Raw genomic sequence first — 25,726 nt, 5'->3', positions numbered from 1 at the left:
GTAGTTGTGGCTCACGGGCTCTAGAGCACAGGCTCAGTAGTTGTGGCGCATGGGTTTAGTTGTTCCGCGGTGTGTGGGAATCTTCCCGGACCAGGGCTCGAACCCGTGTCCCCTGCATTGGCAGACAGATTCTTAACCACTGCGCCACCAGGGAAGTCCCTAAGTGGACAGTTTATTCTTCAGGGTAACAAGTGCTAGGCCATAGTTATGTCCTAGTCATCACTGTATCCCTAATCCCAGGCCAGCATCTGGCACATAACAACAACGAGACTGTTACAGTTAGCATGTACTGAGGGAGAACTATGTGCCAGGCTTGTACTAAATATTGTATTGTCAACATAATCCTCACAAGAATTTTATGAGGTATTAGTATAATTCCAGTTTTAAAGATGTGGAAATTAAGGCACAGAGCAGTTAAATAACATGCCCAGCTAGTAAGGGATGGAGCCAGGGTACAAACCCAAGCAGAGTGACTCTGTTGCCTCTAAATATCTGTTGAGTGAATGAATGAATGAACGAGTGAGAGGATGGAAGGGAAGGAGGTGGGAGAGAGAGTGGGGACAAGTGAGCAAGGTCAGGTGACTGTCAGCTCTAGGTAAAATGGGGTCCACAGGCAGGAGAGGTTGGTTCTGCTTGGCGGGGGAAGCAATCAGGAAAAGTTTCACAAAGGAAGTGGTGCTTCACCCGAATGTTGCAAGATGAATAGGTAGTCACTAGCCAGGGCAGGGCAGGGTAGACAGAGCTAAGGCCAACCCTTCTACTTTTGTGGTAGATCCTTTCCCTCTCTCACCTTCTCGGGGACATTTCTCCAACTGTCCCATTTCTGTTGCATCATGCTTGAGTTTTCCTCTTATTCTAACCAGCTTATATGCATGCTGAAAAATTACCTAACCTCAAAAAAATCTTTCCCTGCAATTCCCCTCCAGCAATTGCCCCATTTCTCTGTCTCTCTTTATAGCAAAACTTCTAAAAATGGTAGTCTCTATTCCCTGGCTCCAATTCTTCTGTTTTCTCTGAAACCCGATGAAAGCAGCATTTCACCCCCACACTCCAGTGAAACAGCTCTACTCAAAGTCAAGAGCAACCTCCCTGTTGGCAAATACAGCTGTCAATCTTATGGCTACCTTCCCAGGCCGAGCACAGTGTTTGATGCAGTTGGTCCCTGTATCCTTCTTGAGACACTTCATTCCTTTGGCACCTGAGACATCACACTCTCTCCTGATTATTTTTCTATCTCAGGGACTGCTTCTTTCAGCCTTTTGCCATGCTACTCCTCAGCTCCCAAATGTTGATCCTTAAAATGCACACGGTGGTCAGGGCACTCTCCCACTGGAAATCATTCAGTGACTCTTCCCAGGACAGAATCCAAACTTGAGCATTGGAAAGCTCTGCCACCTCACCTGTCACGAAGTATTTGTGTGGTGCTCTAGAGGACAGCCAGCCCCTCCAAATGTTCTTTTTCACCACACCCCCCGAGATCCCTGAGAGCCGAGTGGCTCCCATTTGCAGATGAGGAAGCTGAGAAGCAGATTGTCCTTCACTTGCCCAAGGTCACGCAGCTTGCAGTGTCCTTTATGAAAGCTTCTAATTCCAGGTCCTGTATTCTTCCCGTTTACAACCTGTTGTTTGACCTGATTCCTTAAACTTGGGGCTTCTGAGTGAAGCAGAGGCGTGGAAGTCTGGTTCCTTCTTTTAGGTGCCAGCCTCTCCATCTGGATTTCCTCTTAAGAGTGCAGTGGTTTACACTCTTCACCCCAGGCGCTTGGTAGTCACGTTTGCAGGACAATGGTGCTCTTACTGGTCGAAATGCTAAATCTCCCCAAATGAGAGGCCAGCTGCAGAGTATGAGAAGAACAAGGGCTGGATGATTTGATCAGACATCTGTGGGGGCCTCCTGGCATTTGGAGTGTGAGCGCCTTAGAGAAACTAACTATTCTGGCCCGAGGGAGTTGGAGACCGTTAATCTTGGTGGTTTTGACCGCTAACTGCCCCAGAGGTCCCAGCCTGCTGTATGACTCAGAATCCCCAACACTCCCCCTATTCTTCTCTCACTGGGATGGTCAGGAGGCCATTTCTAAGGCATTTTAATTTGGTAATAACTTGACATGGCCCACTATGCCCAGGGCTGTATGTTTTAGAAGTTACTGTTGCTTGGGGTTTGGTTTAGAGCTGCTCCATCCTTAATATCTGACCACCCCGCACTGGCCTGGGAAGAGCCTTTCCTGGTGGGCTCTGGCTTCCTGTGTTCCATCTTGCCTGTGCTCTTTCTTCTCCATTATGGATTACCTGAGTCCATAGACCCTGGACTATCCCACAGCCCGATTCTTTTTTTTTAATTAAAAAAATTTTTATACATTTTTTTAAAGGTTACTTTCCATTTACAGTTATTACGGAACATTGGCTGTATTCCCCATGTTGTATAGTACATCCTTGAGCCTGTCTTACACCCCATGGTTTGTACCTCCCACTCTCCCACCCGTATTTTGTCCCTCCCCACCCTTCCTGCTGGCAACCACAAGTTTGTTCTCTATATCTGTGAGTCTACTTCTTGTTTTGTTATAGTCACTAGTTTGTTGTATTTTTTAGATTCCACATATATGTGAGATCATACAGTATTTGTCTTTCTCTGTCTGACTTATTTCACTTAGCATAAGACCCTCCAGGTCCATCCATATCGCTGCACATCTAGAGCCCTGATTCTTGAAGCATTTTGCCAGAAGTTGATGGTGTTCACTAGAGAGAGGAAAGATGTGGCTGAAGGTTTGTCTGCTGTTGTACATGCATTTCTACGTGCATTTCTGCAATGCACTATGTTAAAGGGACGACCACCATCCGTCTTTCCTTTTCTTTGTGAAACTTTCTGGAATTCAGAAAGACCATCGGAACCCACAGTACCAGGCAAGTAAGCGGATGGTGGGGGATTGGAGACAAGGATATGAGGGACTCATAATGCCTCACTGCTCGTTACACACTTCCAGAGCTTCTCTACCCCATCTCCAACTGCACTGACTACTCGTGCTGTCCCTGGACTCTGTGCTTCCCTCTGTGATGGCACTGACTGTGATCCACACCAGGGCGGTGCCATATTAAGAGCTCCTGGGCTTCCCTGGTGGCGCAGTGGTTGATAATCTGCGTGCCAATGCAGGGGACACGGGTTCGAGCCCTGGTCTGGGAGGATCTCACATGCCCCGGAGCAACTAGGCCCGTGAGCCACAACTACTGAGCCTGCGCGTCTGGAGCCTGTGCTCCACAACAAGAGAGGCCGCGACAGTGAGAGGCCTGTGCACTGAGATGAAAAGGGGCCCCCACTCGCTGCGACTAGAGAAAGCCCTTGCACAGGAATGAAGACAGCCAAAAATCAATTAATTAATTAATTAATAGCTCCTGCATTCGTGTTAGAGAGAAATAGTTTCACGTAGTATCCACTGCTTACTAGCTGTATGATCTTGACTAAGTCTCTTCATCTTTCTGAGCTTGTATGTAAATTAATAATTAATAGCACCTACTCACCTGGCTATTGAGAGGAGTAATTGAAGAAAGCTATAATGTTTTCATCACTGTGCCTAGTCCAAAAGCTTCCAGTAGGTTTAGTAATTGCACTGAAGTTTATGTTTCATTTCTGAAATACAGTTGTTTATGTAAGAAAATATTGTCATGTAAATTTCTCTTGTTAAACCCTTGGCTTTCTTCTGCCTATAAAGGCCCAACTCCGGCTTGTCGCTCAGCATTTATATTTGCATTTCAGGCTTTAAATTTCATTGGTAGGGAAAGCTAAAAAAATGTAGATTTTTTAGAAGAAATTGCACATAGATATAGATGAGTTTGTCTAAATTCAGTGAGCAGTGACTCTGTATAAGGCCCTGGGCTAGGCTCAACAGGGCACTGAGTGAATCACACATGACGCATGATAGGCGGTGGCATCATAGTTTCTGGCTGTCCTGTATAAGCACCAGCCTCCCCTACCCTGGACCCACCCCGCCCCCACCCCTGCAGAAGGCAGCCCTGAGGGAAGACCCACCACAGGGCCCCAGCACAGCAGAGCAGCTGGGCATCAGAGGGCTGGCAGCTGGCCCAAGGGTGGAGACTGGGGAGGTTGGGACTGGGAACTGGCAACGAGCCAGGGCTCCTTCAGGTGCCCCAGCACGCAGGGCCTCCAGCCCCAGCAGTCACTGAATGTGTCTAGTTCTTCCGCTGTGGTCTTCTCTAGACTGCACTGGGCAGGGTTTTTGGTGGCAGGGCTGTGACTCCAGCTGCACACTGAACACATATGGACACTGAAGCCCAGAGATATGAGGTGACTTCACTACAGTCACACAGCCGCAAAGCCAGGGCTACAACTCACAGCCTTCTGAAAAACAGTGCTTTCTGACTTATGGGCTCCTGAGATTGTCTTATGTCCAGTCCAAGTGTAGTGAGATTGTCAGGGCCATTTTGTTCCTTCAGAAGATCATAAGGGTCTTCTGTGTGCCCATCTCTGTGCAAAGAACTGTGGGTACAGGGTTAAATCAGACCCTGACCTTGGGAATTTACAGTGCAGTGAGGGAGACATACTACCGACCGTTGCAGTTCCGTACAGCGAGTGCTGGGCAATCATGTAACGCGGGTGGCAGGGGGTGGACAGTGAGCGCAGGGAGACACTTGGCCCAATCTGGGGGTCAGGGAATTATGCCCAGAGAAATTGACATCTGAGCTGAGTTGTGAAGGACCGGGAGGCATAGGCAGGTGGAGAAGGACAAGGAAGAACATTCCAGGCACAGAGGATAGGAGAGCAGGAGAGCCTCCTTAACTAAACGCCCCGACATGTATTTGATCTCTATTCAGGGCACTGTGAGTGGTTCCCACTGACTGGATCATAGTGTGTGTGGAGAGAATAGAGGCGGATGAGGCTCGACTTGCAGACATATTCAGGAAGGTTGAAAGGGCAGTGCCTGTGACTTTATCAAAGTCTGGCGGCTCTCTCCTTAGGTCTCCAGGCTCTACTCTCCCAGTCGGGGAGCCTGGATGGAGTTCCTGATTTCCGTGGAATCTGGCTTACTGCAAAGAATCTATGCAAAACCCAGTGAGCTCTTTTTACCAACTTCCACTGCCGGGCCTTGCTTGTTTATCTACCTATTCCTTTAGGGGTTCTTGGCTCCTCCCCCTTACCCCCACCTCCAGGGCCTTGGTGTGGAAAGGGGGCTGAAGTGCTGATTGTAGGGAGTGAAGCTTTGTTCAGGGTTTAAACACCTACAGTTCTTCATGAACTAGTAACCACTGCCCAGTGCCCGGCAAGCCGTGACTCTCTTTCTCTTCCTATAGGCCTGCTGAGTTAGCCACCAAGTACGCAAACTTTTCAGAGGGAACTTGCAAGCCTGGCTATGCTTCAGCCTTGATGACTGCCATCTTCCCCCGGTAAGTGCTCCTGTTTCTTCCCATCACCTGGATAGCCTGGTCCATGGCCCAGGACTCAGACACCTTGCCCCGTGTGGCAAGTGGTGTGCCTCTGAGAAAATGAGATTCTGTGGTACCTTTCCTCCTGTGTCCTTGAGTTGGTGGGTGCCTGGAAAGGACTTTGCTTTTGGTTGGTTCCTACTCCAGTCCCACTCTAGGCCCTTGCTACACCTTACCCCCGTCTTCCTCTCAGAGCTTGTACCTGCCAGCACAGCTCGCTTCTGTGGAGGAAAGAGACGAGGTAGAACCTACGTGGTTCCCCTTGGAAGCCAGGTATCCAGAGGCCGCCAGGCAGTGCTCCACAGCACAGAAGCTCGTAGTCTTTTTTGGAAGCTGGGACCAACTACCTGGCTTCAGGGAGGCAAAGCCAAATAAAGCAGGAAGTAAAGAGGAGTTTCTGAGGCTGGCGTTTTAGAGTTCCTGATTTCCTTGACAGGAGCTGCTGAAAGAAGCTGTGCCAAACCCTGGGAGATCCTTTCACCCAATTCCACTGAGAGGCCTTGCTTGCTTATCCGCCTTTTCCTTTCGGGTTTTCTTTCCTGAAACCTTGGTGTGGAAAAGAGCCTGACGTGCTGCGATCGTCTTGTCTGTGGTCCGAGTGCAGTGAGACCCCTGGGGTCGTTTTGTTCCTTCAGAGAGTTATAGGACTATCTGACTTGGAGGGGATGTAGGAGGGGCTGCTCTGGACCTCTGGGAGTCAGGATGTAGCACTCGGACCACCAGAGGAGCCCTAGGGGTGGCCTCTTGGGGTGGGCTGTGTTCACGGGGGAAGGGTATGCACCCCATCCCTTAGAAGGCTGAGGTTAGGGCACACGGTGTGCTTGCAAAGGAATGCTGACAAATAGCTTGCCCACAAGCAAATCCAGGGTATTTGGATTTTATGCTCCTTTTCTTTCCTAATGTCAGCAATCCAAGCTTAGCTCCTCGTATAAAACAGGAGGCTCTGCTGGCTGAATATCTGGTGTTCAGTTAGAGATCCCTTTGTCTGGGGTCTGCCTTCTGACGTGATTCCACTGTTTTGCTTCCCTCAGCTATTTACTGAGCACTTCTTCAGTGTCTGGCGCCATGTTCCATATTCTTGCATGGGTTTTCTCAGACCTACATTGCTCAGGCCCCTGGGCCAGACACCTGTGAGTTTTCCTTGACCTGTGTATGGGTTTTCTAATTGAAAGTAATACAAGCATGTGGGGAAAAAAACTCAAACAGTACAAAAGGGTATATATTCCCACTCCAGATCCCAGAGACAGCCAATATTACCATAAACAGGAACATAATGTATTTATTGTACTGTATCTTGCTTTTTACTCCTAACAATGTGTCTTAGAGTTTATCCTATTACCAGCATATATGGATTCATCTCATATTTTAAATGCATAATATATAATTGTTTGGAGGTGTCATAGTTTTATTAAAGATTTGTTGAGGTTTAATTTACATACAGTAAAATCTACATATTAGTATAGTTGCATGAGTTTTGAGAATACCTTTGTGCAACCACCGTAACAGTTAATAGAACACGTCCAACATCACCCCCAAAAGTTCCTTCATGCTTCTTTGCAGTTAACCCCTCCCTTGACCCCCAGGCCCTGACAACTACTGTCCCTGTAGTATTTCCAGAATGTCATATAAATGGATCATATAGTAGCCTTTTGAGTCTGCCTCTTTTGTTTAGTATAATGCATTTGGGATTCACACATGTGTGTAGCAGTTGCTTGTGCCTTTTTATTGCTGAATAGTATTCCATTGTATGGGCATAACATTGTATGTTGTTTATCTATTCAACAGTCAAAAGACATTTGGGTTAATTCCAGTTTTTAGCTGTTATAAGTAAAGCCAACATAAACATTTGTGTAGAGGATGTATGCTTCACTGCATAAGAATTTGCCAAACTGTTTTCCAAAGTGACTGTACCGTTTTGCTTTCCTGCCAGCAAAGTGTAAGAGTTTTAGTTGTTTTATATCCCTGACATCAGTCTTTTTAATTTTAGCTGTTCTAGTAGGTTTAGAGGGAAGGGAAGGCTTAGAGGGCTTACCAGGGAAGCCCTGCTTTTGATGTTTTATCTAAGAAGTCTTTCCTGGGACTTCTCTGGTGGTACAGTGGTTAAGTGTATCATTTTATTTTTAGATTCCACATATGGTCAGTTACTAACAGAGGGATGTTGAATTCTCCATTTATCAGTTTTTGCTTCAATATATTTTGAAGCTCTGCCATTTAGTGCATACACATTTAGGATTGTAGCCCCTTGCTGAATAGATTCCTTCATTTTTCTGAAATGTCCCTTTTTCACTGGTAATAATCCTTGTTCTGAAATCTTCCTTGTTTGATATTAATATAACCACTCCAGCCTTTTAAAAGTTAGTTTAGTTTCATCATGTTATATGTTTTTCTATTCTTTTACATTTTCTGGTGGAGAAGGAGTTTGTATGTTTATACCCTTGAGCATCAGAGAAGCTGGATCTTAGAGGTGTGGTTGGCAGCAGTCCCTCCTTTTACATTTAACCTATCTGTTTCTTTATGATTAGAGAGGGTTTCTTGCAGACAACACATAATGGAGTCTTGCTTTTTTAATCCAATCTGACAATGCCTGCCTCTTACTGGAATGTTTATACCGTTTATATTTAATGTAATCATCAGTGTGGTTCGGCTTACATTTACCATCTTGCTATGAGTTTTCTGCTAGTTTCTTTTTTCCCTTTCTTTTCCTGCCTCCTTTTGGATTAATTGAGTGTGTTTTATGGTTTTATTTTACCATAAAATAAAACTGTTGGTTTAATAGCTATGCCTCTTTGTTTTATGTTTTTCATGATTATTCTAGAGCTTACAATATACATCGTTGATTTATAATCTACTTTTAAATAATATTATAGCACTTCGCTTAGAGCTTATGAACCTTAGAACAGTACACCTCCATTTCCCCTTCCGCCCTTTGTGCTATTTTTTGTCATATTTTACATTGATGTATTATAAACCCACACAACACTGTCCTTATTTATTTTTGTTTTAAACAGTTAATTATTTAAAGTGAATTAAAAATGAGCGGGAAAGGGCAACCTACAGAATGGGAGAAGGTATTTGCACATCATATATCTGATGTGGTGTTAATATCCAGAATATATAAAGAACTCCTACAACTCAACAACAACAACAAATGGGTGAAGGATTCAAATAGACATTTCTCCTAAGATGATATACAAATAGCCAACAAACACATGAAAAAATGCTCAATATAATTAGTCATTGGGGAAATGCAAATCAAAACCACAATGAGAGGGCTTCCCTGGTGGTGCAGTGGTTAAGAATCTGCCTGCCAATGCAAGGGACACGGGTTCAAGCCCTGGTCCAGGAATATCCCACATGCCGCGGAGCAGCTAAGCCCGGGTGCCACAACTACTGAGCCTGTGCTCTAGAGCCCGCGAGCCACAACTACTGAGCCCATGTGCCACAACTACGGAAGCCCATGTGCCTGGAGTCTGTGCTCTGCAACAAGAGAAACCACTGCAATGAGAAGCCTGCACACCTTAACCAAGAGTAGCCCCCGCTCGCCGCAACTAGAGAAAGCCGGCGGGCAGCAACAAAGACCCAGCACAGCCAACAAAACAAAAAAACCACAGTGAGATACTACCTCACACTCATTAGGGTGGCTGCTATCAAAAAAGCAGAAAATAGCAAGTGTTGACAAGGATGTGGAGAAATCAGAACCCTGTGCACTGCTGGTGACAATGTAAATTGGTGGTGCAGCCACTATGGAAAACAGTATGGCGTTCCTCAAAAAACTGAAAGTAGAATTACTATATTACCCAGCAATTCTACTTTTGGGTATATACCCAAAAGAAATGAAAGCAGGGTCTGAAAGAGGTATTTGCACATCCACGTTCATAGCAGCATTATTCACAATAGCCAAAGCAATCCAAGAGTCTGTCAACTGATGAAAAGATAAAATGTGGTATATACATGGAATGGAATATTATTCAGCCTTAAAAAGAGGGGAAGTTCTGACAGATGCTACGGTGTGGGTGAACCTTGAGGACATTATACTAAGTGAAATAAGCCAGTCATAGAAAGACAATACTGTTTTATTTCACTTATGTGAGGTACCTAGGGTAGTCAGACTCACAGAGACAGAAAATAGAATGGTTGCCAGAGGCTGGGGACAAGGGGAAATGAGGAATTGCTGTTTAATGGATATTTAATAGACAGAGTTTCAGTTTTACAAGATGAAAAGCATTCTGGAGATTGAGTGCATAACAATGTGAAAGTACTTAACACTACTGAATTGTACACTGTACACTTAAAAATGTTTAAGATGATAAATTTTATGTTATGTGTATTTTACCACAATTTAAATTTTAAAAGTTTTTAAAAATTAGGATGAAAAGTCTTTTTTTTTCCCCCCTCGGATTTGTTTTCATTCTCCCTTTGCTTTTTGATTTAATTTTTTTTGGCTGCGTTGGGTCTTTGTTGCTGCGCGTGGGCTTTCTCTAGTTGTGGTGAGCTGAGGCTACACTTCACTGCAGTGCATGGACTCTAGGCCTGCAGGCTTCAGTAGTTGTGGCACATGGACTTAGTTGCTCCGCAGCATGTGGGATCTTCCTGGACCAGGGATCGGACCCATGTCCGCTGCATTGGTAGGCGGATTCTTATCCACTACACCACCAGGGAAGTCCCTGAAAACTCTTTTATAGTTACCCACAAACTTAGTTTTACTGTTGCTCTTTCTTCCTTTGTGTTAGATACATATTTCTATATGGTGTTCTTTTTCTTCTGCTTGAAGAACGTCTTGTAACATTTCTCATGAGGAAGATCTTATGGCAATGAAGTCTATCAGCTTTGGTTTGTCTGATAAAGTCTATTTTACCTTCAGTTTCGAAAGTTTGTTTGTTTTGGGCTGTGTATACAATTCTAGGTTGACAATTTGACACACATGCAGTACTTTAAAGATATAACTTCACTTTCTTTTGGCTTGTATAGTTTCTAACGAAAGTCTTCTGTCCTTCTTACCTTATTTATTCATTTAAACTTTATTTTATTATTTGTCTGCGTCAGGGCTTAGTTGCAGCATGTGGAATCTTCGCTGTGGCGTGTGGACTTCTCTAGTTGGGGCTTCTCTCTAGTTGTGGTGTGCGGACTTAGTTGCCTCTGGCATATTGGATCTTAGTTCCCTGACCAGGGATCGAACCCACATCCCCTGCATTGGAAGCTGGATTCTTAAGCACTGGACCACCAGGGAAGTCCCTTTACCTTTTTTCACTTCGTATGCAATTTTCTCTTTTCCTCTGCCTGCTTTTTGAGATATTTTCTCCCTATTGCTCGTTCTCAGCAATTTGATATGATGCAGTTTGTTGTGGTTTTCTTTATATTATTCTTGGCTTGCATTTATTTATAAATAAATAAATATAGTTTACAGTTTATTTTTTAATCAAATTTGGATACATTTTGTCCTTATTTTTTCAAATATATTTTCTGCCCATCATCCTTCCCAGGATTCCAATTACATGTATGTTAAGCCATTCATCCAACTGGTTTGTTTGATGCTAGGTTTGTTTGGTGTTTTTTTCCCCCAATTCTTTCTTATTTCTCTTTGTGTTTCATTTTGGATTGTTGATATTGCTATGTTTTCACATCCACTGGTATTTCTCTTGTGGTGTCTGATCAGCTGTTAATCCCATCTGGTGTGTTTTCGTTTCAGATATTGTGTTTTTAATCTCTGTGGTTCCATTTAGGTCTTTTTATATCTTTCATTTTATTCTTTATTATGTTCATGTGTTCTTCTACCTTCCTGAACATAGAGAATATATTTAGAATAGCTATTTAAACATCCTTGTCTGGTAATTCCATCATCTGTATCATTTCTGGGATGGTTTCTATTGATTGATTTTTCTCCTGCTAATGGCCTATATTTTTCTGATTCTTTGTATGCCTGCCTGGTAATTTTTTATTAGATTCAAGACAATGTGAAATTTATGTTTTTCTGTGCTAGATTTTGTTATATTCTCTTAAATAGTGCTAGTTTTGCTTGGACATGCAGTTAAGTTACTTGGAATCAGTTGTATCCCTTTGAGATTTGCTTTTAACATTGTTAGTGCAGGTGTTGAGCAACCATTTGTCTAGGGCTAATCTATCCCCATAACTAACGCAGTACCTGTCTGGGGACTGGACCCAATGCCTTGTGCATTAGAAGGCATTTCCACTCTGCCTGATTTATTTCCACAATTGTTTTGTGAATACAAACAATTCCCAGCCCTGTATGAATACCAGGAATTGTTTGATCTACCGCTTCCCGGTGGCCTTTCCTCAGCCTCAGAATTTCCTCTCATATACGCCCAGGTCAGTACTTGGCCAAAGATCGGAGGGGACCCCTTTGCAGATCTCTGGGGCATTCTGAGTATCTCTGTCCTCTGTGGTAGTCTCCACAAATTCTAGTCTTCTTGCCCTCCCTAAACTTTGATCGCTTTTTTTCAACTCAGGAAGACCACTGGGCTCTATTTGGGTTCCCCATCCCTGCACTGGTCCGAAGACTTGTTTCATCTATTTTGACTTGTTTTCTGGTTGTTGAAGGTAGGAGGGTAAATCCCACCCCTGTTATTCTATCATGGTGGGAAGCAGAAGTCCCTTCTTTACACAGCATTCCATGAACTAAACTATAGTTTACTGCATCAGTTCCCTACTGATGGACAGTTAGGCAATTGCCATTTTTTACTACTCTAAATATTACTTCAGTGAATAACCTCTTTTACACAACACTCCCCACACATGTGAGATTATCTAGAATAAAGTGATATTTATGGATCCAAAGTTGTGTGTGTTTATAATTTTGAAAGTTATTGGCAAATTGCCCTCTGTAGCAGTTTTTGAATTTATATACACACATAGTAGTTTAATCTTCATCCAGTACTTTCTCCCGTTGCGGAGCGCAGGCTCCAGACGCGCAGGCTCAGCAGCCATGGCTCACGGGCCCAGCCGCTCCGCGGCATGTGGGATCTTCCCGGACTGGGGCACGAACCCGTGTCCCCCACATCAGCAGGTGGGCTCTCAACCACTGTGCCACCAGGGAAGCCCCATCCAGTACTTTTATAGCTTTATTATTTATATTTGAATTATTAATCCATCTGAGTTTTTATTGTTTTGGTTTGGTTTTACTGTTAGGCGTGATCCCTGGTGTTGGGATCTAGGATTGTTTAATTTTTTTCCTCATGGGTAACTAGTGTTTCTGGATATTTTGACCAAAAAGTTGTAAGTAAATTCAGGATTTTGACTTTTGTAGTAATAATATTTTGACACAAGGGGTCTCAGGCAGCTCTTTTGATGTGTTAGTTTTGACCCGATCTAATAAAAACAAGCCTTTAAATCCCTCTCTCTCTCTCTCTCTCTCTCTCTCTCTCTCTCTCTCTCTCTCTCTCTCTCCTCTCTCGTTACGTAGTGCTGTGGGAAGGGTATTCTCACTCTGGCCCTAAGCCTCACTCCTCCTTGAGCCCGCCCAGTCACTGCCTCCTACGCCTGAGCACAGACTGGGGAGCAGGCAGTGGTAGTGGAGGGGTGCTGGTGGGCTGGCCCATCCAGGGTGCAGAGTCCTGCTTCTCTGGGAAGCCAGCCTGCTCCCTTTCACACCTTTGCGCTGTCTGCTGGGAAATCCTCCTTGCCTGCCTGGATACATCGTCCTCTAACAAGAGGGATGGGGAGGAGGGGGCATGAGGTCCAAGGGAAATCAAATTGATTGAGCATCTGCTCTGCTGTAAACATTGGATTAGGGCTTTTCATCTATTGGTCTCATGGAACAGAAAGTCTTCCCTGACCTCCGTTCCTGCACACACCCAGTTACTCCTTCCTCAACCTGTCCCGCTATAGTGCTGCACACATAGCTCTGTTACGGTACTTGTAATTATGTATTGATGTTTCTTCTCACATAGTAGGCTGTGTACCTGTTAGCATAGAGACATGGTCTTATTCATGGCTGCCAATACTTAGCAGAACCTTTAGCACTTAATAGGCACTTAATGCGTGTTTCATGAGTGGATATTGATTTCTGCCCTTGGGAGATTGAGAGTCTGAGGGAATGAGGAATGTTGATGAGACACTCTTTCAGTGGAGAGAGTTACTGAAGAAAAATAATTATTTTGACATGTACCAATATATGATAGATTGGAAAGAGATGAGATTTGGAGATAGAAAGTTCTCACAACTTTCTCACTTAATGGGCTATGTGTGATCTTGGAAAAGTCAGAGCATAACTCATTAGTCAAGAGAATGAAATGAGAGGATGTATCTTGGGGCTATAAATGTTAGATCATTCCAGCAAAATTTAATGTTAGACACTAAGTGAACTCTGTTTTCCCAATGACTTTCGTTAAATCAGGGAAGTTTTTTCAGGGAGAAATAAAGATCCCAGAATAGGTCATGGTAAACATTTAAAATGTAGGCTTAAAGAAAAAATACAACTCACAAAATCTTAATTGACACTCCCCATTTTCCTAGCAATGCTTTACTATAAACATTTGAGTGGCTTTTTAAAGGTGCTTTGATGAAAGATTGAGTATCATGTCTTTTCGATGGTAACCAGTGAAGCCACTTAACGTCAGGCACAAGCATGCACCCATAGGCGAGGCCTGCGGCGAACAGTTTCAGCCAAAAGCAGAACCCGAATCCAGGCTGTGCCCAAGTACAGCAGCAACACTGACAGCCAGCAACACTTACTGATGTGTCAATATTGACTTCTCAGATCCTCTGCTAAGACCTTTTCCTATTTTTTCTGTTTTAATCCTCCCAACAATCATATGAAATAGGATTGTTATTAATACAGTTTTAACTCTGAGGAAACGGAGGCGTAAAGAAGCCGAGCAGTTTGCCTGAGGTCACACGGATAGGAAGTGATGAAGCCCAGTTTGAACCCTACTCTGACCGCCTAGCCCATATGCTTAACTGCCACATTCTATTGCCTCTCACAGCTGCTGTCCCATGGACAGGGTGGCTAGGGGCCAGAGTGCAGAGGTCTACCAGTCGCCCGATGGGGGCTCAGGAAGCACTGGTGTAGAAATTGCCCTCTTGCCTTGCTCTACAGAGGAAAACCTCACTTCTCTTGGGACGCTCTTTGCTTTGGGAAGGCCAGGGTGCATGGCTTGTGTCTGAGACTGTGTGTGTCTGTGATTCTCATGCTACTAAGGAATTGTTGCCGTGGTCCAAGCTGGCCAAATTCCCCCGAGTGCAAAGGATGGCTTTTGAAACCTTGCTGAGCTCTCTGAGGCAGGAAGTCTGGAGTATTGACAGAGTCCCAGCTGCCTGTCTTGGGACTCTCGCGTGAGAAGGTTCAGGAGGCCTACTGCACTGCCCTAGGGGATTTGAAAGTTTATGGGCTCCTGGTCAAGGTAGCTGGGTATCTGGTATCCCCATATTCCAAAGACCCTCCTTCTCTGCCCTTCATGGGTTCTGGGACTTTTCTTTTTTTTTTTTTTTTTTTTGCGGTATGCGGGCTCTCAGTGTTGGGGCCTCTCCCATTGCGGAGCAACAGGCTCCGGACACGCAGACTCAGCAGCCATGGCTCACGGGCCTAGGCGCTCCGCGGCATGTGGGATCTTCCCGGACCGGGGCACGAACCCGCGTCCCCTGCATCGGCAGGTGGACTCTCAACCACTGCGCCACCAGGGAAGCCCCGATTCTGGGACTTTTATCACTACAATACCAGGGAGGAGTGGTAAGATTGAGAGGCATCCTTGTAAAGCTTTGTCCCAAACCATAAGTTACAGAGGAGAATAGAGCACTATCCACATCCACAGAATCACTGTCCTTCTAGCCTGGGAGCAAGCTGAGCGTCTCCCCACCCAGCAGCGTGCAGAAGACTTGTTACCATTGTTCTCTCCGCTTCCTCATGTCCCCTAACTCTTAATCTCTGTACTCTCACTTCCACTCCCACCCCTCCCCTCCCTGAAATGCTCTTGTCCAGATCACCCAAAAGGACTAACTGACACATCCAATGGGTGAACCTCTTTTTTTGACCTCTCTGAAGAGTTTGGCAGTATTGATCTCTTCCTCCATTTTGAACATTTTGCAACTCTCCCTTCTCATTAACGCTTCATCTAAACTCCCTTCCGTTCCTCCTGTTTCTCTATTTTTCCTTCTCAGTCTCTTTTACAAGCAGTCTCTTTCTGCTGTGCCCACCCTTAAATGTTGATGTAAAAAAAAAAAAAATTTGATGTCTGCCAGGGTTCAACTATGGCCCTTTTTCTTCTTTTCTCACTATGTGTTAGCTTCAGCTAACACATACATGCTGATAAGTCTCAAATCTATTTGGAGCCCAAATCTCTTCTGATCTCTAGACCCACATAGCCAACTTCCTGCTGGACAGCTCCACTTGGATGACTCTTGGGCATCTCAAACTCGGTGTATCCAACTCACCAAAATTCCAGTAATTCTAATCAGTCCATGTTGCCTATTTCACTGTTACCACCATTCACTCTCACCTGAGCCAGAAATCTGGGCGTTTTTCTTTCTCCTTCCTTTCTCAACAAGATATCAGTTAGTCATTGAGTTCTGACACATCTACCCTCTATAGAGAAGTCAGTCCCTTCCCCTGAGCTCTGATTTCCCAGCCTCTCCTGTATCTTTGACCCGAAATCAGGAACCTCGATCTTCATTCTCTTTACTGACTCCTTCGAATCACTGTTTAATCTTACTCAGGTTTCTCTCATCCCTCAAGAAGTTGCCACATTGACTCCACTATCCTATAGTAGGCCTAATGATAATAGCTACCACATCATTCATTCAACAAATCTTTATTGAGCAGCTCCTATGCACCAGACACTCTTCTAGGTGCTAGAAGCTTCAGCATTGTATAAGGTACATAAAATCTCTCCCCTCGATAGCTTACACTCCATTGGCAGATGCAGACAGCCTGTGTGTATAAAATATCACAGTTTTATAGCACCCTTGCTATGTGCCAGCCACTGTGCTGAACACTGTATATTCATTACCTATTTAGTCTTTTCAGTAGCCCTGTGGAGTAAGTGTTGTTATGCCCACTTTACAGATGAAAAAGCTGTAACTTACCCAAGGTCACAGCAGCACAGATCCAGGAATCAAACCCACCAACCCCACCTTATGTCCTGAGTCATGGCTCTGAACCATGAACCTATAGGGGATTACAGATGCCTTTTGATTGGAGAATGTTTTAAGTATTTTCAGTAGGTACCCCTGCAATGAAATACTTGGGTGATGGGCCTTTCTGGAAAGAGCAGAGTGCTGAATAACTAACGCTTCTCTGTGGAGTGTCCAAGGGCTGACAGTCCTGCCTGGGCTGGACAGCTTACATGCCTGTCCTTGACCTGGACTACAGCTTGTAGCTGGAGGAGTTGCCATCTGTGTCCTGTTGGTTTCTCTGCCATGAGTTTTTTTTTTTTTTTTTAATGTGTTCCTAAGTGACAGTGTTCTGGCGTCCTTGGGAACCAATCCATGATCTGCTTTTAAAGTAACTCCACTTCTGGGAATTCCCTCGTGGTCCAGTGGTTAGGACTCCGTGCTTTCACTCCTGAGGGTGTGGATTCAATCCCTGGACAGGGAACTAAGATCCCCCAAGCCGCGTGGCCAAAAAGAAAAAATAATAATAATTAAATAAGTAAATAAAGCGACTCCACTCGTGGTCTCAGTCTACCCCTCCTGTTTCCCTGACCTTTCCAGGAGCTCAGCCCCCCAGGACCCTGTAGCTATACTCCCGATCTCCTTCCCCTTTGCTCTGTCTTCCAACCTTTATAGGTGGGTCCATAGTACATGGCCCGAAATGTGTTTTCTTTGGAAAAATCTCCTTGCCTAGATGACGAAGGACCCACACTTCTTTGCACAGGTGAATGCTGCCAGCCCACCTGGTGGGGTTCTTCCCGGTTATTAATTCATCTGCTATAGACGAAGTGCCAGGCCTCAATCTGCTCACCGCTTCTGATGTTATCAGAGCGTGGCTTCTCCTGCCCCAGTTCAGGACCTGAGGAGTTGGGTCTCACCCTCTCTCTAACTTCTCTACCAAGAGCCCTTGGCAGAATGGCCTGGCAGGCACCCGGCAGGTGCTGTGGAATCAAAAGTGTGTGAACTGATTCGCAGCGAGACTTTTGAGAAATTGAAAATGAAGTTTTAGAAATGTCTATAGCAATTAGAGTTTTTGTCAGTTGAATCTAATAATTTAAAAGTGGAGCTTATATTTTATGTGTGTGTATTAATTTTTCTAGTGATTCATTTTTATTATCCTTTATAAAAGGATCACTCTCTGTGACAGAACTGAAATTTAAAAAGCAATACAAACTGGTCCTTCTTGACAGGTGGTTTGAGAAGCATGGACTGTAGTGATACGAGCACAGGCTGTGGAAGTGAAGAGGGCTGGCTTGGCATGACCTCTCCAAGCCCCCCTTTCTTCCTCTGTGCCTCCAGACCCCGGGGTTAAGGGAAGCAGCACCTGGACGCGCACACCAAGGCGCGTGTGCTGTGGAGGAGGCCACGACAGAGGGTTGCGGAGGCACAGAGGAGGCCGTGGGAGGTTGACTGGGGGAATTCCTGGTGCAGGGGATGCCTGGGCTACCCCTGGGAGGATGGGGCTTCAGGAGTAAAGTCAGACACACTGATGGGAGCAGCTTTCCCCCTTGCAGACCCAGCTCCAGGCTCTGCCGCAGAGCAGGAACGCTGGATGTGCTTAGACGCCCGACGCCTGGTGAGAGCAGGCGGTGGGCTGCATTCCTGTGGTATTTGGAGATTGATCTCGTCAGCTTAGCAGCTTTGCTTTTCTTGGTTGAGGTACAAGATCCCCACGTGGGGAGCTCTGCTGCCTGTGAGGAGCAAGAGCTGGTGAAAGCACGGAACGTGATCCTGGCGCTTCTCCCGAGCTGTGTGCTGTGTGAGGCTCCGGGCCAGGAACAGCCCAGCCACAGGCTACTCAGCGGGAGGGAGGGCCTGAGTCTGAGCTCCACCCACACAAGTCCGGGGCGGAGGCAGCCGCGCTGCACGGGGGAGGATGCTGGCAGTTTTAGGACCTCATCGTGCCCCCCCTACTCTATTTGCACCCCCAGGGTCTGGGTGAGGGGCACCACTGGGTGACTGGCCTCCCCAAATAAATATCTAGAGCTGGAGGGGAGAAGCAGCGCTGAAACCTCAGTTCTCCCAGGTGGAGGCAGGACGCCAGTTCATACCTGCCTCCTGTCACACGAGCTTTCTACTCTCTGCCCCTGCGCCATGCATGGAGCCCAGGCCGAAGCAAGTGCAGTAGCCAAGGGAAGCCACGGCCCCACCCAGGAGCCTGGCTTCAGTGAATCACTTAGGAGAGAGGTCTGGGCTGGAGGAAGAAAAATGGAGATAATCCATTTACCCATCTCAGAGGGAAGGTGGATGAGAATGTCCAGAGCGATGTGGAGAGGACGGGGTAGCATGGTCTCTGCTCTTGGGAGACCCTCATGGGGGAAACACAAGCCTGACTGCTGACAGCAGCACAGCGGCAGGCCTCTTGACAGCTGGCCTCATGACACCTCTGTGCCTCTCATGTTGGGACAGATGCATGCTCCCTCCCTGTGTTCCCAGGCCTTAGTACAGGGAAGTTTCCTGCGGCAGGACAACTTGAGAACTGATGGTTGCAAAACACAGGAGAATACCTTGCACTCTGTTGCTCAGCTCCTCAAGAGTGGCTGGGCCAGGGGCCAGCTACAGAGCTTGCCCCGAGAAGCACACCCCCAAATGGAGCAAGACCCCCAAATGGGCAAGGCAAGTACAGGAGGCCTGGGCTCGGAAACCAGCTCTGTGGGGCCTGATTAGGGATGGTTCTGGGCCTGCCGTCCCCACTAGTCCTGTTCCCGTGCGTCCAGGGGCGGCTGACTTCCACGGGGTCTGGCCAGCCCCTTAGCTGCCTCCACCTCGTTCCCCGTCTCCCCCACCACCCTCCTGCACACCCCCAGGACCAGCAACAGGGATTAAGGCAGGACGTGGCTCAGCTGTGTGCTTGCCCTTAGGACCTTTTTAACCCTCTCTAAGCGGCTGCCTGCACACCCATGCCTTTCTCCTCCTGCTCAAAGGCCGTTGCACGCACAGGTGCCCCTGATATCCAGGGCCCTTCCCCCACAGTGGGCCTGTCTCCACTCCTCCCCTACCCCTGAGGGAGCATGCAGTGAGAGTCATCACTGGCGTGATTAGGCTCTGTGAGCCCATGTGGTTCCCCTGATGGAAAGAAGACCTCAGAGGCAATGACCTTTTTTTTTAATATGGTCAGCAGCTGCCTCTGGTGTGGCCAGTGCTGCTGGTAACCTGGTCTTCCTGAGGTAGAATGAAGAGCAGTGCCAGAGGCAGCAGGGCAGAGCACAGCAAACCATGCCCCAGCGCTTGAGGCTGGGGGGAAAAGACGGCTCATCCAGGAGACTTGGGCCCTTGACCCAGACTCGTCTCCAGCGGCTCCAACAAAGTCACTGACCCTCATGGAGATAAATTCCTCTGCTGCCACGCAAATTACAGGGAGGAAACAAAGGGTTTGGGGGCTGCAGGCTGGCCAAGGCGAGCTGTCAGCACAGGCACAGCTGCAGATGGGGTGCAAGCCCAGGAGTGACCTGGAGGAGCATTTGCCGAAGGGAGAAAGGAAGGACCAGCCATTTTCTGCCCTGCATCTGGATCCCCAGGGCCGACCTCTGTGAGCAGCAGGCCTTGTCCTTGTCGCTTATGACCCCCTTTCAGGCAGAGCTTGGGAGCTGGATGCAGAGAGGGCGGGGCAGGGACATGGGCTACAGGGCTACAGCCACCGTGGTCCCTCTGGCTGGAGCTTGCTCATTTTCTTCCCAGACCATGATTGGGCCTAATTACTGGCTACCTTTCAGCCCTTTTCTGAGTGTTTTCCTGAATTTCAGGAAGTAGAGAGCTTTGTAGCTGAGGCAGAAGCGGTCCAACCACACTTAGACTCTGATCGCTCGGTGCTGGCGTGAAGTTGGTCAGCGGAAGTGGGGAGGGGCATCTTTGCCACCTGACTTCACCCCAGGTCAGTGACCTCTTGAGGTCAGGGCCTTGCCAGTACCCATGCCAGGTCCCCAGCATCTCATTCCTGCTATCTTAGCAAAGACTGAATGGGGCCGGGGCTCGCCTTCCTCAGTCTGGGCAAATGAAAAGAGCTTGGGTTTTGGAGTCAAGCGAACTTGGGTTTGAATCCCAGCTTCGCCACTTAGCTAACTGTGTGACCTTGGACAAGTCCCCTAGCCATGCCCAGCTTCCGCTTCCTCACCTGCAAAGGGGGAATAACAGTCCCTACCTCGTAGGCAGTTACGAGGATTCCACAAGCTGACGTTCACAAGGTGTGTGGCCTGGTGCTGGCATCAGTGAGTGCGCAGCAGGATTGGTTATTGTTGCTGTTCTGTCCTCACACCTTGACTGCCACAACTCCCACTGGGACCTTCCGATGTGTCTCGGCTGGGAGCTATCGGGACTTGTACAGACTGTGCGTACAAACGCAGGTGATTGGCATTTGTTGATACAGGAATGCCTCCACATATCAGGAAGTGTGGATTTGGGCAATGTCAGCCCCCCACACAGGATGCAACTGATAACTTGTAATTTAGTAAAAAAAAAAAAAAGTCTTCTGACCCACTGACAGAGCCACCAGAGCACCAGGGAACTGATGCCTGCTGGTGCCCTAATCCCTGGGGGGCCCTGCCCTACAAACCATAGTCTTCTTCACCTTTATGCCATGCAGATGCTGTTCCCCCAACCTGGCATGCTCTTCCCCCAACACTCTGCCTCGAGAGCCACTGCTTTGACGACAACAGGCAGCTCGAACATCACCTGCCACAGAGCACAGCAATCTCTTTTGTGCTCTCTGGGGTGTACCTCCACACATTCTCCACCTTTCAAACTCCAGCTCAGATGGCGCCTCCTCTGTGAGCTTTCCCCTGGGTCCACGCGCAGGGGTTGACTCGGGGCTCCCACAGCTCCTGTGCATCTCTCTCTCTAACCTTTCACACGTTGCATGTAGTTCCCTCCTAGGTCCTCCACTAATCCTTGTCTAATTTTCACCTTTAATTTACCCTGTGTTGCCACTTCCTGAGAACGAACTGGGGACAGCTCCCATTCCCTCGCCTTTGTCTGTCCTGTCAGCACAGTTGTCACAGCCGGCTTTGGCTTGGAGCGGGAAATGGAAGTGGGGGTCCTGCTGACCTTCCTGTGCCACATGCACACGCACTGTGACCCCAGACCCAGCACTCGGCACTTCCTTCCAGCAGCCACACCGCCAGCGTCAGCAGTGGGAAAGGTCTAATAAATTTATTCAAGGAAACATTAAATTCTAGATAATTCTTCCCTCAAAACATTGAATTTGATGGGCTCCCTGAATAAGCTCAAATAACTGGGAATTGCATATGTGTTTGTTCACTCATTTAATGCATTCTTGTGGAGTGCCTGTGTGGGACACTGGGAAACTGAGTTTGAAAAATGCAGGCATGGTGCCAGATCACCATCTGGGGGACATACATTGGAGCCGTACCTTGGGGCCCTGGTGACATTCAGGCCAGGTTGAAAGGCGAGTGATGGCTGAGAGCCCTCACCGCTGAGTCCTGCACTGGCCTTGCTCTGGCTACAACATATGCCATCCCGGGTGAGTGTCACATGGTAGTTCTGTGGGCTGTGGCGGGACTGAGAGGGTGGCAGCTTTGTAGCCGCAGAAAAACTGGCTTGTGAATAGCTTTCATGGAGCAGAGTTGTAAAGAGACAGAAATGACATCTGAAAAGACTTCTGAGCCAGTGTTCTTGGCATGTTCACCCAAGTTGAGCCCAAACAAAAGGCTGTTGATACTGTGTCTTTTGCACAAGTCACGAAAATCTTCAGACTTAGGGTGAGCAGTTTCTGCTTCTGCAATTCAGAGACCATAAAAAATAAAGACTGGCTGGGAGAAGTTGTCACTCTGTCATTAAGCCAGAGTCTGCCCCCTAGAATTGACCTTGTCTGGGCAACATGTGGTCTTAATCCCCCAGCACCGCCCCCACCCCCCACCCCACCCCACCCAGCAGAGGCTCCAGTGCGGCAGAGAGTGGCCTCCGGGCATGGGAGCAAAGCCTCCCACATCCTCCACCCCTGGGGGGGCCAGGACCAGACCTCACAAATCCGCATCTGGACCCTTCCCCTTGGTGATTGCTTACCCCGTGCCTGACCCCCAGGGACCCAAGGCAGATTCTGCCCCTTCCTCAACCCCTAAGCACCCTCTCTCTGCCAATCCTTGTGCGGAGCTTTGGGGGACAGTGATAAGTAAGAGATAGTGTATGAGAGAGACAGAACAATGTGGTGACCGCAGGGTCAGAGCAAATCAGGGAGCTGTGCATGCCCAGATGAGGGTCACCTAAGCCAACTGAGCAAGCAAGAAAGGCTTCCTAGAGGAGGTGCCACCCGTGCTGACTGTTGGAGGACAGTTAAAAACTGACGAGGCAGAGGATCTGGGAGAGGTGCTCACACTGAGGAAAGAGATGCCCCGGCAAGTAATCTGGGCTGTCTGGGGTACGGGCCCTGGGGGGAAAAAGCCTTGAATGCCATTGCCGAGGAGTTTGCCCAAAATGTAATATAGCGTTGATGCTATGGTAGATGAAAGTACAGGATGCCATGAATATACAGGAAGGAGACACCAAATTAAATTGTAGAGGTCAGAGAAGGCCTTTTTTTCCCTAAGGCAGATTTCTGGGTTCACGTCTCTGCACCATTGTTATTTACAGTACCTCTTGACCTTCATTCTTATAATTTGCTTCTAGCATTTAAAAGCCATAGAAGATCCTCTCACTGGTTTATTGGTGAGTGGTGACTCACCATCATTCAGTTGAAAATTTTTCTTTCCTTTTTTGTTTTTGTTTTGTGTTTGGCAGGGGTAGGTACTACAAGTGTCAGTGGCTGGAATAGATCATGTCAGTAGCTCTTCAAAATATGTGTCTTGTGGACCTGAAAGGTTCATGGGCCCCTCAAGGCAATGCCCAACCAGAACCCAAGAGCTGTGCCTTTTCCCTGGTCTACTGACCTTTTCTGGAATCATTCACTGTTTGCTCCACACCCCCATATTTTCTCAGCACTGCCTGTTCTCAGAGACATCCAGGTAAGTACATGTCGTCATCGCCCTCAGCAGCCTGGGCAAAATGCCTTGGAAGTTCCTTTCCCGCCCCTGCTGTAAGCCTCGCAGCACTGGGAGGGCGTGTAACAGAACACTTGGAGAAGCCATCTTTTTTGGGCAAAGTGGTCTGAGAAGGATTTTTGAAGGAAGTGATATTTTATCCAAGCCTTAAAGATAACATAGGAATTAAGCAATTGAAATCAAACGATAGGGCAGGTGTTCTAGGCAGAAGGACTTCGTAAACTCAGAGCATGAGGTACCCAAGGATATTTAGAGAGCTGCAAGTGATTTGGCATGTTTGGGGCATAGTGTTACATCCTAGAATACTGGAAGACAAGATGTCATCCAGGGCCGGGTCCCGGGAGGCCTTACAAGTCATTCTAAAAGGATTTTGATTCTATCCTACTAGAAGACATGGGGGAATTATTGACATGTTTTAGACAAGAGGTAAAAGAATGCCATGGTCAGATTTGCTCCTTGGAAGGGTTGTGCTAACCCATTATGGGAGATGAGTTAGAGGAGGAGACATGCTGAAGGCAATCCCACGGGGATGGAGTAGAGGCTATTTGAGGAACACTTAGGAAATGGAATCAAAGCGCCCCTCCCCTCCTCCCAAAACGTCTTGTATGGCCTTTCTTCCACCACTGCCACTGCCACTTCCAGGCATGACGCTGTTGTCTGTCTCCCCTCCAGGACGGGCACGGCATTCCCCTCTGTGGAATTCCTCTAACAGCGCCTGGCCCTGATTAGGTGCTCAGTAAGTGCTTATTATGCCCGCTGAGTTGATCCGATGATCAACTGAGTACGGGAGGCTGGGCAGAGGGAAGAATCTGGAATGACTCCCAAGTTTCTGGCTTCCAAAACAGGAAAAATGGGAATGCCATTTCATTGAGATAGGGAACCCAAGACGAAGGGCGGTTGTATCTGATTTTAGAATTCTGGCTTTTGTTAAGAGAAGAGGAAAGGGCAGAGATCACAAGTCTGGTTATGGACAAAAGGAGTCTGAGATCCCTCTAGGACGCTTAAGGAGAGATGTAGAGCAATCATTTAAATGTCTGAGTCTGGAGTCCAGGAGGAGAGGTCAGAGCCAGAGATGTTGCAATGGGAATCTCAGCGTGTCCATGGAGTTTGGGCAGTGGGTGAGGTAGTGCAGGGCAAGTCTGTAGCCTGGGTCCCAAGCTGGCAGCTTACAAGATAAAGTAGACGTTCTTTGTATGGCTGGCACAGTGTTTTCAAATAATGTGAATACTTTTAGGCAGTGTGTCCATTCTAACTTGCCATGACCCTACCACTTCCTGTCTTACATCTGGCCCAATTTACATATTTATAGTATCTTCTTGGTTCTGATAGGCATTTGAGCTTGTAATTTTTGGAGGAAGAAGAAAAAAACAGAAGGACACAACTCTAGGGAATATCAACCCATAAGGGATGAACAGGAGGGAGAAGTAGTGAAGGAGGATGGGAAAGAATGGCCAGAGAGATTGGAGGAAATCATGAGAACAATATTTTGTTCTCTCAAAAATGATGGGAAACAAAGTGTAATAGAGTGTAAAATGTGGATTTCCTTTGATCCAGCATTTTTGCTTCTCAATATTTAACGTAAGGAAATAATCATATCTGTGCACTCAAGTTTTTGTAACGTGATACTTGTTGCGGCATGTTTAAAATAGCAGAAAATTGGAAACAACGTAAGTGTCTCTTGGCTGAGAATGATTAAGTAAACATAGTATGTCCATGTGATGAAATAATATGTAGTCATAAAAAATGATGTCAGACTTTATTTCCTGACATGACCCCACAACTTATTGTTAAATTTTTCAAAAGCAAGTTATGGAACTGTCCATATTACATCATTCCATTTATGTTAAATATCTAGTTATAGTTATAGAAAGAAATGTCTGGAAGCCTTCACACGCAAATCGCAAGAACCTCCCAATATCTAGATCTAGTAGACCTTTCTCTGGCCTCTGTGTCTTCGACCTTTCTTGGTTTTTGACACTGTTAACCTTTCTTGGCTTCTGCTCCTTGTCGTCATTCCCTGACCTTTGTCTCATAGGCTGGCAATCAGGACTGAAAAATGGCAGACGCAATCCTGGGAGAACCCTTCAAAACTGGCAGCTTGTTTATATACTAGACACACCCAGAGCAGGGCACTTACTGGGTAATTCTCTGGAAAGGAGCAGTTAGGGTCAGTATTTCCCTGGTCCTTAGTCCCTTTGAATCTATAT

At 46.9% G+C, this 25,726-nt stretch overlaps 1 protein-coding gene across 4 annotated transcripts in view; it reads left to right on the top strand.

The window, feature by feature from the left end:
- ST3GAL3 (ST3 beta-galactoside alpha-2,3-sialyltransferase 3) overlaps positions 1-25,726 on the top strand; it is a 229,152-nt gene that overhangs the window by 153,464 nt on the left and 49,962 nt on the right. For all 4 annotated transcript variants that reach the window (XM_089894613.1, XM_022575499.2, XM_022575498.2 and 1 more), the window contains one exon: positions 5,299-5,391. In XM_089894613.1, the coding sequence (XP_089750739.1) occupies positions 5,299-5,391 (93 nt within the window). The remainder of the gene's footprint in view (positions 1-5,298; positions 5,392-25,726) is intronic.

This window comes from Delphinapterus leucas, chromosome 1 (assembly GCF_059928025.1).
Source record: "Delphinapterus leucas isolate spDelLeu-1000000601 "Yukka" chromosome 1, BTC_Dleu_Yukka2, whole genome shotgun sequence".
In the NCBI taxonomy this organism is placed as follows: domain Eukaryota; kingdom Metazoa; phylum Chordata; class Mammalia; order Artiodactyla; family Monodontidae; genus Delphinapterus; species Delphinapterus leucas.
Note: the sequence above shows the minus strand (reverse complement) of the source record. Positions and strands in the feature narration are given on the sequence as shown.